Source organism: Miniopterus natalensis, chromosome 2 (genome assembly GCF_054644295.1).
Source record: "Miniopterus natalensis isolate mMinNat1 chromosome 2, mMinNat1.hap1, whole genome shotgun sequence".
Taxonomy (NCBI): domain Eukaryota; kingdom Metazoa; phylum Chordata; class Mammalia; order Chiroptera; family Miniopteridae; genus Miniopterus; species Miniopterus natalensis.
Window position 1 is genome coordinate 27,323,130 of NC_142082.1, and position 15,512 is coordinate 27,338,641.

At 40.8% G+C, this 15,512-nt stretch overlaps 1 protein-coding gene across 1 annotated transcript in view; it reads left to right on the top strand.

Moving 5' to 3' along the window:
• Positions 1–2,100: 2,100 nt before the first annotated feature.
• The window catches only part of ANKRD10 (ankyrin repeat domain 10), a 32,606-nt gene continuing 19,194 nt past the window's right edge, over positions 2,101–15,512 (top strand). Inside the window, exons 1-3 of the mRNA XM_016204153.2 lie at positions 2,101–2,423; positions 6,655–6,807; positions 11,958–12,049. Coding sequence (XP_016059639.1) covers positions 2,214–2,423; positions 6,655–6,807; positions 11,958–12,049 — 455 coding nt within the window. The 5' untranslated portion in view covers positions 2,101–2,213. The remainder of the gene's footprint in view (positions 2,424–6,654; positions 6,808–11,957; positions 12,050–15,512) is intronic.

Consider the following 15,512-nt stretch of genomic DNA (forward strand, 5'->3'; position numbering starts at 1 on the left):
CTCATATCCACAGTTATCATGAGACATATCTTAGGGATCCATCATCATATACAGGGTGTCCCAAAAAAATGTATACACACTAACAGCTGATAGCTCAATTTTGAAAATGAAATGTATTTTAATAAACACTGCCTTTATAATTATTCAAAGTGTGTGTATACATTTTGGGGGAACACCCTATATATGTTGGTCTATTTTTCTACAGTTACTAAATGTATAGTCCAAGAACCCTCAAAAAAACCAGAAAGTGATATTAATTGAGAAAGAATGAACTCTAAGAATCCTATCACTCACTATAACCTACTTTACTTTCCTCTTCATGCGAAATAAATGCCAAGGTTAAAAAAATTTAACAGTGGGTTAGAAACTAGGTTTGGATATTATTCTAACTTCTGTTAGAGGAATGCAGGAACTTCACCCTTGGGCAAGTTCCTTAGCTTATCTGTGTCTCAGTTTCATTCTTTTCAGACTGCAGGGTAATAAAGAGTAATGCCTCCCTCGCCTTATCATGAATCAGAAGGCAGGCTTTTGTCCTTTTGCAAAATGGGGTGCCTCTTTCCTCAGAAGTGTGGGAGTCATTATCAGGGTGTATATCTTAAATAGATAATTTTATTAATATCAGCATATTGTATACAAAGAAAAATGATTAAATTCTGGAGTGGATCAATCTTGAAATGCATTTATAGCATATTTCTACCTTTTTGGTCCAAACAAAAAAGTACTGTTTGAACCACTGAAATATTATTTTTTGCCTCATCAGATTATAAACTCCTTGACAGAAGACAGATTCTAAATTTCATTCATATTTCTCATTCATTAGTAATTGCTCACTGAATTGAAACACTTGCCATTTTTTCTCACTTACTTTATCTAGAGCATTTCCCAATGTGTTTCATTCACCATTGTACTCAACACATTTGTTGTATGAATAGAAAGTTGGCATTCCCTTTGTTAGGCACTGTTTCTAATTTCTTGTTTTATTAACTAATGCTGCAATGTGCTATCTTATGCATCAATATTTTCCCAGACATGTGGCTACCTAGTTACAGTTTAATTACTATGATTAGAATTCTGAAAAAGAAAAAAAAGGAAAGCAATATATACAAGGAAAATGAATATATACAAATCAAACCATATGGTTAGAAAAGTACTATAAGTAAAATATCCATAAACGTTAATAGTGGTTATTCCTTGACAGTGAAATTATCGATAATTTTCACATATTACTCATTTTCAGAAAAAAACACACACCCTACTTAAAAAAAACCCCCACGATTCTCAATCCTTGAAAAAGAATCCAGTATTTCTTTGCATGCAGCAATGTTTCTTTCTCATTATTTTTTGCTGTCAATTCTCAAAAACCACCAGCAGGCGCCCTAATTAAGACAGAAAGAGGGGGAATTGGTCCTTCGCTCCCGGACTGGGGTCTCAGATCTTAAGGAGCAGTCATCGCCCCCATAGGATAAACTGGGCGAATTACAGGCGCACGGCCGAAACCTCCCGGGGACCCGGAATCCCGCTTGCGGGGAGGTCACAAAACCCCAAACCTGAGACTCCGGGCGCTTTTTATTAAGGAGGCCGGGCTTCTCCCCAGAGGGCCCGCTGCTGGGCCACCCCCCGCCCCCCGAGGGACGATCAGGACACGGCCTGGCCAGAGACCCGGGCAGGCGGCGCGGCCAAGAGCCCCGGGCCTGCGGGCCCAGGCGGCGGCCCCGGCAGCCCCACCCGCCCCCGCTCCGAGCCGGGTCCTCCGTGCAGGGTCTTCGGTGCCCGCAGCCCAAGGCGTCTGCCCAGTCCCAGGCCGCGCCAGGCCCCGCCCACTACTCCGGGCTCCACCCACTGCTACTGGCTCCACCCCAGCCTCCTCGGCGCTGCCTCCAGCTCCCAGCCCCTCCCGCGGTCCCCGCCGCCTCAGCCCCCGCCGCGGCGGGCGTCTGCAACTTCTCCTGCCCCGCCGGCTCCACCCCCCACTGTTCCAGGCCTCCCTACAGACTCGGCGCTTCCAGCCGCCAGCCCCGGCCCGGCCGCCGCAGGTCCCGCCCTCAGCCCCGCCCCCGTGCGCGCTCGGCTCGGCAGCCGGCGGGACGCAGCGGCAGCGGCGGCGGCGGCAGCGCTGCTCTCGCTTCTTTGTGCTCGTGTGGCGGCGCCTGCTTCTGAGGTCCTCACCGGCGCGTCTCCTCGGCCCGCCAGCGCAAGCTCTTCCGTGACTGACCATGGCGGCGGCGGGAGCGTGTCCGGGCGTGGAAGCGGGCTTTTCTAGCGAGGAGTTGCTGTCGCTCCGCTTCCCGCTGCACCGCGCCTGCCGCGACGGGGACCTGGCCGCGCTCTGCTCGCTGCTGCAGCAGACGCCGCGCGCCCACTTGGCCGCTGAGGACTCCTTCTACGGCTGGACGCCCGTGCACTGGGCCGCGCACTTCGGCAAGGTGGGCGCGGGCGCTTTAAGGCGCCATTTTCGCGGCTTTCCTGTGGGGGGTCGGGGAAGATGGGGGCTGAGGCGAAGCGCTGGGGGCGCGAGGCGTGCCGGGAGCGCGGGGAGGGGCGTGGTCGGCAGCTCCGGCGCCCCTAGGGCCCGGGGAGTGCTCCGAGCGCGGGGCGGAAGCGGGCCTGGAGGCGCCCGCGGCGCTCCGTTCGGCAGCGTAAGTTTCAACCCGGGGCGGCCTCCTGGAGGCGCCGGCTTCCCAGAGGCGCTGCCCCTGGCCGAGTAAGGATTTGTGCCTGCGGTTGCGAGGGAGATTCGGGCCCACCTCTGGTTGCCTGTGGTGAAGGCCCGGGCCTTTCGCTGCTGGCCAGCTTGGGTGTTGGTGAGGAGACGAGGCCCTCGTGGGGACTCGCGGGCTGCCCGAGTCCCGGTGCCTCTGGGGAGAACCGTGGGGCCGCCGGGGCGCGAGCGCTGTGTGACTGCGGGCCCTAGAGGTCTTCTCGCTCCGGCTCTGACCCAGGGGAGGGTTACAGGCTCCGGCAGCGAAACCGTGCGAAATGCGGCGGATCGGTGGGCCGGGTTAACCTCCTTAAATGCCAAGGGTCGTCGGCGCCGAGCTGCGTCCGCGGGAGTCGAAAGGAGCCTGCGGTCTGCGGCCGTCGGAGCTCTCGCCCCGCGTGCTGGGAGGCACACCTCCTCCCCTCCCCCTGCTCCTCGGCTCGGGTCTGCGCCCTGGCCCGCGTGAACGATCGTGTGCACGAATTATCTGGAGACATCTGTTAGCTGAAGGTTGTATTTCAGGTGATTTCGGTGGTGGGATAACCTGATTGAATTGTAAAGTCATCATACCGTTGTGTAAGGTGAATGGTGATACTCCTTGAAAAAATTGGTTTTAGGGTACAGTGTCCGTATGCTTCTGAGACTCTTAGCTTGTCCAGGTTTAGTAAAATCAGTGATGGTTGTATTATTTTGCATGTAAATTACTGTAAAGGTGTTAAGTTAGGTAAAATTATCTTCCTGTGATAACTTGAGAACAGATTGCTACTTTAAATTTTTTAAAGATTAGATAACACTTTCCTCGTCTGCGCTGTAAATGGGGTTATTTGATTAGAGAAGTAGTCATGAAGTGAAATTTTTCGGTGCATTTTAAAAGTAACTGATGAAGATTTACATGCCAAAATTCAGGGACATTTAAAAATGTTTCCCTCTGAAATGAGGTTAGATAGAAATGAACGTTTTTTGCAGAAATAGGTGCAAGATAATTCGAAATAAGTTATTTTATTTTAAGAGGACCTGAACATCTTAATACTTGCATTACCAGTTGCTGAATGGTGAAGTTGCTTTACTTTGCTCTTCTTGGTGCTGCATTCAGTAATACAGTTGTGTCTTTGGGGAACAGTTTCTGGTTCCTCTCATACATTGGAAAAGTCGGGGTTTTTTTATTGAAAGAAATGAAAGGGAGTTATGATTAGTGGGGCTATGAGGCAAGTAGCTTAATCACCAGTAAGATCCCATGGCACCAGTCTCTAAAGTTGTGTTACTATAGTACCAGTTGCTGAAAATGAGCACTTAAGGGAAATCAGCTTCTTAAACAGAAGCAATAGAACCCTCTTTCCTGCCCTTCTCTTTCTATCCTTGAATGTAGATTTCCCAAGGCACTCAGTAACCTGAGGCATTATCTCCCTCCTGAGTGCATCTTGCTCTGGTTTATTTTTACATTAAACTGTAGATAACTCTCAAAGCATTGGTTCTCGACATATTTTTGTCCCTCTGTGTTTTGGGGAAAGGCACACTTGTAACAGGCAAGGACAGCTTTTTCGAAAAGCCTTCCCTGTTGATGCCCATCCTCCTTACTCTGGTAAAGTGACGTAGTATTGTAGGACAACCCAGTACATTCTGTAGAGTGCCTAACCCTCATTAAAAATGGTCATTTAGAATACTTATTTACCAACCCAAGGGTGCCTTCAGTTATCTCTAGGGATTACTAATGGCCATAACTGCTTTAAAATGGTAAGTTTCATGTCATGTGTATTTTATGACAATAAAACCGACTTTTTGAAAGTGTCTACTTTTATAGAATATGAGTAGTAGATTAACCTCAGACAGCACATGTTGTGACTAGAGGCAGTTACTCTAGTGTTTTCACCCATCTTTAATCGTTATGACTGTATAGTCTTCAATACAGAAGGGCCATAGAAAGCAGCATTCAGTCTTTGAGAAAAAGCTGTTACAACATATTAGACCAGGATTTAGTGCTATAGGTTCCCAATCCAGTCCCCCCTAAACACCCCCACGCCACTTGAAAATAGCCCTCCTTTTTTATATACAGTTCTTGGCCCAAGCAAGAGCCAATTTAACATTTAGCATATTATGAAGTATTTCCAACTTTCAAGTTTGTTTTCCTAGAAATGTGCCAATTGTGCACAGGTTACCTAACCTTTTATGAGGCTTATTTGTTCCCAGAGCACTACACATTTAAAATCTCTAATTATACCTTGCTTTTACAAGCTTTATTATTGAACAGTACTTTTTCAGAATTCCAAATCCAGTTTCCTAAATTGAACTGATAGGTAACAGATCTAAGTCCAGGGAGCTCTCAATTGATGTTAAGATGAACTGCTTTTGGCATGCCAATTGAGAAGAAGGGAGATTGGGGGGGGTATATCCATGATGAGAGAGTTATTGATCAGCTGCCTCCTGCATGCCTCCCCCTCTGGGGATTGATTGAGCCTGCAACCTGGGCATGTGCCCTGACCAGGAATCATAGGTCGATGCTCAACCGCTGAGCCATGCCAGCCGGTCTTATCCTTATTTCATTTTTGTTGGATTTAACGGCTGTTCATTTTATCACTAGTATTGGCACTTTTCTTTTTTACTGAGTACATTAATAAAGGCAGTATATTAAAATATACCAAAGTTGTCTCTTTATCAGCCACAATTCCAATATTCAGGTTCCTTGAAGAGAGCGATCATATTTTAAATCAGTGAACTCCCGCCCGGCCGGGCGTGGCTCAGTGGTTAAGCATCAACCTAGGATCCAGGCGATCGGGGTTCGATTCCCTGTCAGGGCACATGCCCGGTTTGCCGGCTGCGGCCGATCAATGACTCTCTCATCATTGATGTTTCTATCTCTCTCTCTCCCTCTCCTCTCCTCTCTGAAATCAATAAAGATATATTAAAAAAAAAAAAAATCAGTGAACTCCTAACTGTAAGAGTTCATCTCACAAAAATGTTGATTTTGGTAATGGCTGAAAGAGGATAAGAGACATGGGGTGAGATGGGAATGTAGCTATTTGTTCTTCATTTGAGGTCTTTCCTCTGGAAGAGAAAGAATTTTGGCAGTTAGAGCTTTTTCACTAATTGTGCATGGTGCTTCCTGAGCGGAAATGGGGCAGTCTGGAGTCCAGCATCTGAGGACACACCAGGTGGAAGAGTGTAAGTCTTGAGAACAACAGGCCTTCTTGGGCAGTGCTTGGCATGTGGTAGTCATTTGTTAAATGTTGAGTGTGATGAATTCTTTACCCAGAGGATAGTATAATATGGAACCTGGCTGCAAAGTCTTAGCTTGACTGCTGTGTTCCTTTTAGTCACCTGCTAGATACAGAGCTCAACTGTGCTTTCCCTTTTTTGCATTGTTGTTTTTTGGGGGGTTTCCCCCCATACAATCAGTTTGAAAAGACAAGTCCTACCCTCTCACTTTCTCTGCACATCTTTTCCCTGAGAAAATAATCTGAAGGGTGGACCTCAATTGAGTATTTATCAAATGCTGCATTGTATAAAGGTGTACAGTTGTGCAGACTGCAGAAAACAGCCTTTGACTACGAAGAGTTTACTATGGCTACCTAAACTTTTTTTAACCTACCAATCACTAACATTTTTATTCTTTAGAATAGTTTGTGAAAGTGGCAAAACCTAGTTTTGAGTGAAGTCTGAATAATCTTATTTTGTCTTTTTTCAACTGTAGGAAAAACAAAATATTTAAGTTTGGGTAGTGTCAGTCCTTTTTACTTTATATTTCCATGTGCCAATTTTTTAATAAAGAAAAATGTTCTTTTAAATGCCTTTTAAAATTTGTGTAGTATTGGGAAGGAACGACTTACTTTGTTCCCTTGAACAAAAAAATATTGGCAACAAAAAATGCCACTTAATCTCCATTGTAGAATTAGATTATTTGTGTAACATTTAATAGTATACCGACATTTATGCATGTTTTATTTCTCCTGCTGTTTTCAAAGTTGGAGTGCTTAATACAGTTGGTGAGAGCTGGTGCTACACTTGATGTCTCCACTACTCGTTATGCACAGACCCCAGCCCACATTGCTGCTTTCGGGGGACATCCTCAGTGCCTCATCTGGTTGATTCAAGCAGGAGCCAGCATTAACAAACCGGTAAGGGAGTGCCAATGATTGACTTGGTTTGTTTTCTTTTTCCAGTTATAATTACATGATGTTGAGTTTTAAATTGAGGCCTTAATTAGAGTTTGATATTTTTACCTGTGGGCTAATTAGAATTTATGTTTATTGAGCTACTGGTGGATAATAGGCCTTTCATATAGCAATACTTTCTGTTTTATAGAGTACTCTCACCTGTTACATGACTTACTGTTGATCCGCAGTGACCCATAGTGATTTGCCCAAGGTTACAGCTGTGACTGAAGGAGTCTGGACTTAAGCCCAGCTTTCCTGGCTCTCCTGCTCACAGCTGCCTTAGCCTCATTTCCACTGATAACTGTGAAAACATATCCATGCTAGCAAAAAAATGGCTGTTAATTCATCTCTGCGGTTAAGTTAGCCTTAGCAGAATGACCAATATGAGTTAATGTTGCTTTAGATACAAGTTGGGGATGATGTTGATGGAGATAAGGAGTCATTAGGAAGTGATTCCTGAACACCAAATGCAAGGATTTTGTATGTAAGCTTACAAACACGAACATGAGAGTGCCAGTGTTTAATGGTGTGTTTTCAGTATTCTTTTTGCATGAGTGAGGGGGAAAAACACCCATAAGAAGAGTGCTTAGCTTATTGGGAACTCGCTTGAACCAGGCGTTTGGTTGTAGAATACTCCATGGTAGTCTGACAGGAGCGTCCCCAGTCTTAGCACCCTGCCCCAGGATGGATTTGTCGAAGGGACTTGTGCCACAGGCTTTGCAGCTATTCTGTATGTCTTCCTGGTTTTTTCCCCCTTTATCCTATTTTTATATTCTTTTCCTACTAATAATCATCAAGGGCCTACTGTGTGCAAAGGAACTTTCATTTCGTCTTTTCTGCTTTTTCTTTTCCTAAGTTCATCCCTTAATGATAACCAGATATAAAGTAGTTGTGAGCTCCTCTCCTAAAGATAACACAGCTACCCGACCTACAAAACAAGTAATTGAGGAGGTGTTTTAGCAGTGATTTAACACAAGGATCAATGGGAAAGGGGAGCAAGGAATAAAAGGGTAATTTTTTCTCTGCACTAGACTTTTAGTAGAGAGGACGGTAAAATCCTTTACCTGTTTCTGTTACTCAACTGGAACTCAGGAAGTGGCACAATTTTTAGGCTTACTGTGCTACCTACCCCTTTCTCTTCCTTCCATCTCTGCACATGGATGCCTTTATACAGACCTCTGTGCCACTTTGTAACTTTTTTTTGTTTTTTAAGAATTTTTAAAAATATGTTTTTATTGATTTTAGAGAGGGGAAGGGAGAAAAACATCAATATCGATTGGCTGCCTGCTGCACTGCACGCGCACGCGCACACACACACACACACACACACACACCCACACCCCCCCACACACACCCCCCCCTTTTTGCTGAAACCTAGGCAAATGCCTCGACTGGAATCAAACCAGCAACCTCCTGGTGCATGTGTCAACACTGAACCACAGTGAACCGCACTGGCAGGGCGACTCTGTTACTTTTATCCACCTATTCGGGCGTTATAAGTTGGCAACTGTACATCATTGCTATGGGCATTGCTTGTCTCTCCACTTGTTTCATTTCTGATCCTGCTTTCTCTTCTCCTCTCTCTTTCTCCCAGTAGAAGGGGCACTGGGGCTTGATTCCACCCTCTACTTCCTCATCTCTCTTGCCTAGGGCAAGTCATTTACTTTGTGGCTCAACCTTCTTGTCAATAAAATATGGACAATCCATGAATGGCAGTAATTAATGTTTAATATTAATATGGAATTTAAGTACAGAATATTCTGCATGTTAATTTTCATTAAATTGTTATGTCGCATCTAATTTACAGCTAAAGAAATTGTCTAACGCTGCTTTTCAAACCTTTTTAAAATAAACTTCCTGCCTGGCCGGGCGTGGCTCAGCGATTGAGCGTTGACCTAGGATCCAGGCGATCGGGGTTCGATTCCTGGTCAGGGCACATGCCCTGGTTGCAGGCTCGATCAATGACTCTCTCATCATTGATGTTTCTATCTCTCTCTCCCTCTCCTTTCCTCTTTCTGAAATCAATAAAGATATATTTAAAATAAAGTTCCTTTTCCTATAACTTTTTTAGCAGCTCAGTATTTGTCATGGGTAAAAGTTGATGCCCCTCACCCCCTCCTCTGAGCTGCTCTAGATAGTATTGTGTGGAAATAACTCCTGAACTTTATTCCCAGGGCTAGAGTCTCTAGATCCCACTCTCTCCTTCAGCCCTCCCTGTGTTTTCATTGTTCATGTGGCTCAATATCTCCAAGTCCTCTCATGCATGTGGGTGTCACTTGGATTTCTTAAGCATCCTGGCATTGCTCCTGAAAGGATCTCAATTGGCTGTGGTCTCCTGCTGAGCTTTGGTCTGAATCTCAGATGTCATCTTGATCTGTTAGGTAACAGTGGGACTGCTATGATAGGCACCTAGTGACCCTTGAGGTCCCAGTAGCCCTTTTGCTGGCTCCTCCAACACACTGTTGACTCACCTTGAGGTAGATAGTTTTTCTCATTTTCCAGATAAACTATTATAAAGTGAGATCCAGGTTTTCTTAGGCTTTTATTTGTTTGTGTGTGTGTAACTTTTTTGAACCTAGCATAGTATTAATAACATTTTGTTAGTTTTAACTCATCTTCTGGTTTTGATCTTTTGACATGTTAATGACTAACCATTTTCTCAAGTTTAGTAGGTAATAACTCAGCCATCTTTAAGGTCAGCATAAGGGGTTTCTGAAACTTAGATGTACTGTCTGGCGGCTTAGTGTTCTAAGTTTACATAAAGGAAGTGAAGTTAGTTTTCAAGTGATTTATTTTGTAAGTCTAGAGCAGCGATTTTCAACCATTTTCATCTCACAGCACACATAAACTAATTGGTAAAATTCTGCGGCACACCAAAAATTTTTTTTTGCCAATCTAACCAGATGGCTGTTTTCATTTTTTTACTTGACAATCTACGGGAAAAGAGGCTAGCCCCTCTGACTTGTCAGGTATTGCATATTTTAAAAATTCTTGTGGCACATAGGTTAAAAATCACTGGTCTATCATAACTACCCATGGTTGTCATTTTTTGTGTTTGCAAGTCATCTCTTTAATACCCCTTCTAGAATTTTGCTGGCATTTGCTTATATAATTTCTTGTAACTAGATTAGAAATAAGATTTTTCTTTATTAAAATTCAAGGTAACTTGTTTGTCTACAGATTTCTGGTAACCTCTCCCACTTTCCTTTATTACTCAGAGTTTGTTAACAATACTTTCAGAATCAGACTACAAACTATTTGGTATTTTTGAAATGTGACTGATCTGAAATGTAACCTTAAAATGGCTCTTTACTCTTACTCTCTTGGCTGCAGTTTTCTTTAAATAGTGTTTATTCTGCCCTTCCCACTTTAATGATGTTCTCCTTGTATAACACAGAACAGGGGCAGGGTAGTTTTGCTTTTTCTCTGTATTCTGTTACTGTCCCATCCCACCATTTTCTGAAAATAGTAGTGAAAACCCTTACTTCTCCTTCTTCTAAAGGTAGCTTTAAAAAAAAACACTTTATTTTTCTTGAGAGTTTTTGTTGTTTTGCTTTGTTGTTTGTTTGTTTGCAAAACCTTATCTAAATCTGAGTTCTACTTTTCCTGGCAATACTTGTCTGTAATTTTTATTTGTCCTTATGTACCCCCACCCACTTTGGGGGAGGATAGGGATATGTTTTTGTTCTTCAAAAATCTGAGTTCAGTCAATAGTTACTTTTATAACCACATGGTTTTCTGTGTTTCTTCAAAAACGGGATTATTCTGTTTAGTACTTTATGGCATTTTTGAGCATATTTTAAAATAAATGTGCACACTTTTTCCTCCACTAAACTATCAGGTCTTTTATATTATATTTTTCTGTAAAATAACGTACCACTCTTTTTTTTAATTTTAGCCCCCACCTCAGTTTTTCCCCCTGTGAATTAATATGCGTTGGTGAGGAGCTCAAATATTGACCGAATTTATGAATGAACTGTTTTTTAAGTACTGTACCAGATACTATGCACAGTTGCCCCACTCCTGGTTTATATCTTTATCCCTTGATTATGTGGTACGGTTTTTCTGCCAAGTTCAGCTTCCAGTGACATTGAAGTGTTATTGATTCAGGAACTGTTGTTCCTTAGCCACTTGGAATTTCCCAGGCAAAAAGTCCTCAATCAGTTTTTCTAGCAGAAATAACTTCTCTTGATTGCTGTATCTTTCTTTACCTCATTTATGTGAGAGCCTGTAAATGAAGTTGTGCTTCAGATTTTTCCATTCATGCACTGTAAACTAATTCATCTTTTTGAGGGGTGACTACATTAGTGTTCAGAGTTGTTTCCCAGAGTCTCCTCACTTCCTCTGCCTCTTCCAGCATTGTATTCTGCAGCATAAATCTGATTCAAATGCAGCCTTTCTAAAAGTCCTTGAACAGAGTTGCCCATCACAGACAGTCTGAGTTATATGCGAACTGTCTGTGTTTGACCCTCGTGTTCTCCCTTCCCATCATTTCTTGACCCTTTAACTTCAACCATGTTCTCTAAAGTGTAGTCCTAATTCAAGTTCAAGATTAAAAAAATCCAAGGGAGGAACTGGTGATGTCTTGAATCTAGCTAGTGTTGTGGTTAGTATTGATAAAGTAGACCAGACATTAGATATTGGTGCTATTTCTTGGCCTTGATAACTTTTTTGTGACTTGTCAGAAGATAATTATTTCGGATTTTATTTGCAACATATTTGTGCTGAGATCCAGCATGAAATGATTTCTAAACCATCATCTCGAGTGTACATGTTATCATACATGCTATCATTGCTGTAGAGTCCCCACAGATTTTTTTTGTTCTTGATCAAAGCATTCCCTTTCCGTGGGCTGCTTTTATTTTCTCCTCACGTCTACATTTCTTTGTGTTGTGCTTCAAATTTGGCTTACCATATTGTTTTATTTCAAAGATGAATGGGGTGGTGCTTGGTGCAGGGGAGCACATCTGCAGCTCACCCAGGCCCCCTGCTCCCTGGGAGATGTGGGTGAGCTGCTGTCGCCCCAGGCACTTGGTCTATGTTAATTATTTTTAAATGTGGAAATCTTGTTAGATCTGAATATTTGTGTGTGTTGCTTTTTGTGTTTTCAGGACTGTGAGGGCGAGACTCCCATTCACAAGGCGGCTCGCTCTGGGAGCCTAGACTGCATCAGTGCCCTGGTGGCTAACGGGGCTCACATCGAGTAAGTGTCTTTGTTTATTCTTCCCAACCAAGATGTAGTCAAGGGTGTTGTGTTTAGAAACAGAGTTTAGAGCAAGCAAACGTCCTGAACTTTGCTTTTAATGTTAGTAATATAATTTTGCTTTTTAGATCAGTTGGTGTTGGTGAGCAAAATTGTGTGGGTTAAATTGACCAACAGAAGGAGCCTTAGTTTCCACAGTACTATCAGAATCCTTGCCATGAGAGAGAACATATTAAGATGGAGAGAACAGTTAACTGATTAAATTTGGAACCTAGCATCATGGACTTTGCCACTCATTTGTATCACTGTGGGCAAGTCTTCAAACTTTTCTTAGCCAAGCTGTAATTTTGAAACAAAGGCCTTGGATTGGACTTGAATATTTTCAGGCCTCTTGGCTCAAAAAAATCTTGCAGACAATTCCCTTTTCTAAATTTTTATTTCCTCATCTTAGATGTGAGAACATTGTTTTAAAGCCTATTATAACTTTTGATGATTTATAACTCCTTGTAAAATGTAACTACTTACGTTAAAGACTTCAAACTCTCTCTGAGCTTTTGATATGATGGCATTATTTTAGAATATCCTTGTTTTAGCCCAGTTTACATCAACTAGCTTATTTATAGTTTGGTAAAACAATATTAATATTTGAGTGTATTAATTTTTAAATGTTATTTTGTATGCAAATCATTAGCTAGTCATGGCATACATTTATTTTAGGTAGTAAATTCATTTGTATTTACTTTCTCTTAAAGATTTATATTATAAAAATTTTTCTTCTGCAGTTCACAGCATTAACAAAATGGATGCGGTTTTCACCCTTAAATGTTGAGTGTAAGCTATAGAGCTGTAATAACCAAAATAACTATGATATATCAGCCTTTTTGTTTTACTTTTAGTTTCTTGACTATTTCATAAAAATTAATTATAAGCCACTTTATTCTAATTGGAAATGTGAAATTTTAGACTTTGGGAGAAGTAAAACCCACAAAACTAACTTAGTTTAACCCTTTGGTTTCCACTTCATTGTTTGACTCTGTATCATAATAAATATTGAAAATGTACCCTGGAGAGCAAAACCATATAGGTTAATGCAAGACCTGTGTAATACCAGGGGCTGTCATTAGGCTCTTAGTATCTTAGCTTCTGTTTCATTAAGTATTATTGTTAAGAATAGTCATTAGTTTGGGCTTGGATCATTTACTTATGTAGTGATTTATTTTTGTAAATATGACTTGTATTAACTGTTACATTGCAGGGAACCTTGTGATTTCATATGTAGTTATGACTTCAGGTAATGTAAAAACAATTAAATACATATTATACAATGTTAAAACATTGAGAATTCTCAATGGATTGCTTTAAAACAAAGATATATATGCAGTTTTCTTAGTTGTATTTAGATTAAAAACTCATCTTTAGTAACAGAAACTTTGCTTATAAAATACAGAGTCATATAAAATAATTGATTAAATTGCTTGTCATTTATTGAAATAATTAGAAGTTGATCTTTTTAATGACTTATTTTTCTAAACAATTTTCTTAATTGGTCCTGAACATTTTATTACTAAAATGTTAGTTTTATTCATTTTAATGACTAGCTTAATCCTTTAAGCCAATAAATATCTATTGCTATGTCCTTTTAATAGGTGTCTTTTAAAAATGAGATCATTTTATTTACAATTCTGTCCTTGGTTACAGGACCCTCGAGTATCTCTTTTCCACCAAGTGTGACTGAGCATGGCCTCAAGTGCCAGTCTGTTTTTTCTTCTCAGTATAAGAGCCACTCCCTCGAGACCCTGCATTATGGTGATTTCCCTTGACTGAACTTTCAGATATTTTTTAGAAGAAATATTTAGCCTGAGCCACCTAGCCAAAAGCAATTCTTAAAATTATAAGTCTTTGGCCTGGAGATGGAGCACAAGTAATCATTATTTATTGCAATTATATGTGGGGTTATTTAGTTTTAACACCTAGATAAAATGTCAGTTTTACTAGTAAGCTAAATTGTAAATTGCTTTTTGATATTTTTTTCGGCACATTTTTATAGTTTTAACAGTTTTAGTCTACCAACAGGTAATAGTTTGATTCCCCCAAATTATGATACTTAGATCTATTTTACTTGTTTCCTATAATACTGTTCATATGGTAAAGTGTAGTCCTAGCAAATAAAATGCCTTTTTCTATTTTAAGATCAAGGGATACATAATTAATTTACTTAAAGTTACTTTTCTTTTTTCAGCTCAGAACAGGCCAGATTATTACATTCCATAATACTTAGGAGATAATATAAATTTTTCCTTTTCCCATGAATAGATTAAAATTGTCTCATATCAGTATTTTATCACACTTGGTGGGATTTAATAATTTTGTTATTAATTTCTACTTTGCTTTTTATATATCAGCTGCATAAAGTGGCCAAAGTCTTAAGTTGCTGCTTTTTGGTCATTGGGTAGATAGTGGTTAGGGCAGCTGTACCACACATCTGTAGCTAGAATGGTTTGTTATGTAACTTAACTTGTCAATGTAGGCTGCATCTGTAAGATAACGCATGTGAACTGCTGTGCATCGTATTACATTTTCTAGCACCACACGTGAGTATATTGATGGAGTTTCTTTTTCTTCTCTTATTTTACATCTTGAGTTTTGGTGCCAAGTTTTCTTTTTCATGTGAGGTTTTGTTTCTACTTGTTATATATGATGGTCATTATTATTTGTCATTGTTTAGACCTAAAAATAAAAATACACAATATTAAACATTAGTTCTATGACCAGACTAAGTGTGTACTTTAAATGATCTACACTTGTACAGATGCTTCTCATTCTCATTTTTTCTCAAGTATGACAAGTATGGAGTTTTCATTAAGTTGGTAGTCATCCTTAATTTTGCTTGTATGGCAGTTCAGTTTTTCAGTGCAGCGAATAGTTGAATGCTGCCTGATCCATATTTAGGATTTTTTGAGTGAAACAAGGGCCTACACTTGGCATGGAAAAGTTATTGCCTCATTTTTCTTTTGTGATCAAATTAGTAACAATATAAGATTTTCTTAATGTGATTTCAGAAAGAGATGCTTGAAAACTTAATATCTGCTGATAATTAAGACCTTTTTACTAACAATTTAAAGTGCAGGTTTTGAGCCTTGTATTATCTTTTAGTATTTTTGCACCTATTAATTTTGGTTACTTTATATTTTCTTGAGAGATTGAAGTGGAGAATGTTTCCATATCAACCAGATATTAAAGTAGCTTTTCTTATGCCTTGGAGTAAAAAGAAGGGGGTGTGGGTTTAGCAGGATTTAGAGTAAAACCAGAATTACTTGCATTTCAGGCAAATTTGCTAGTCCATTTTAATACTACATTATACAGGTGCCAGTGTTTAGGTTATGACAAAGTCTCACAGCTTTTTGTAAGAGAGCATTTCTGTAGAAGCCATTGATTCTGTCATAACCAGATCTTCAAATGGGCT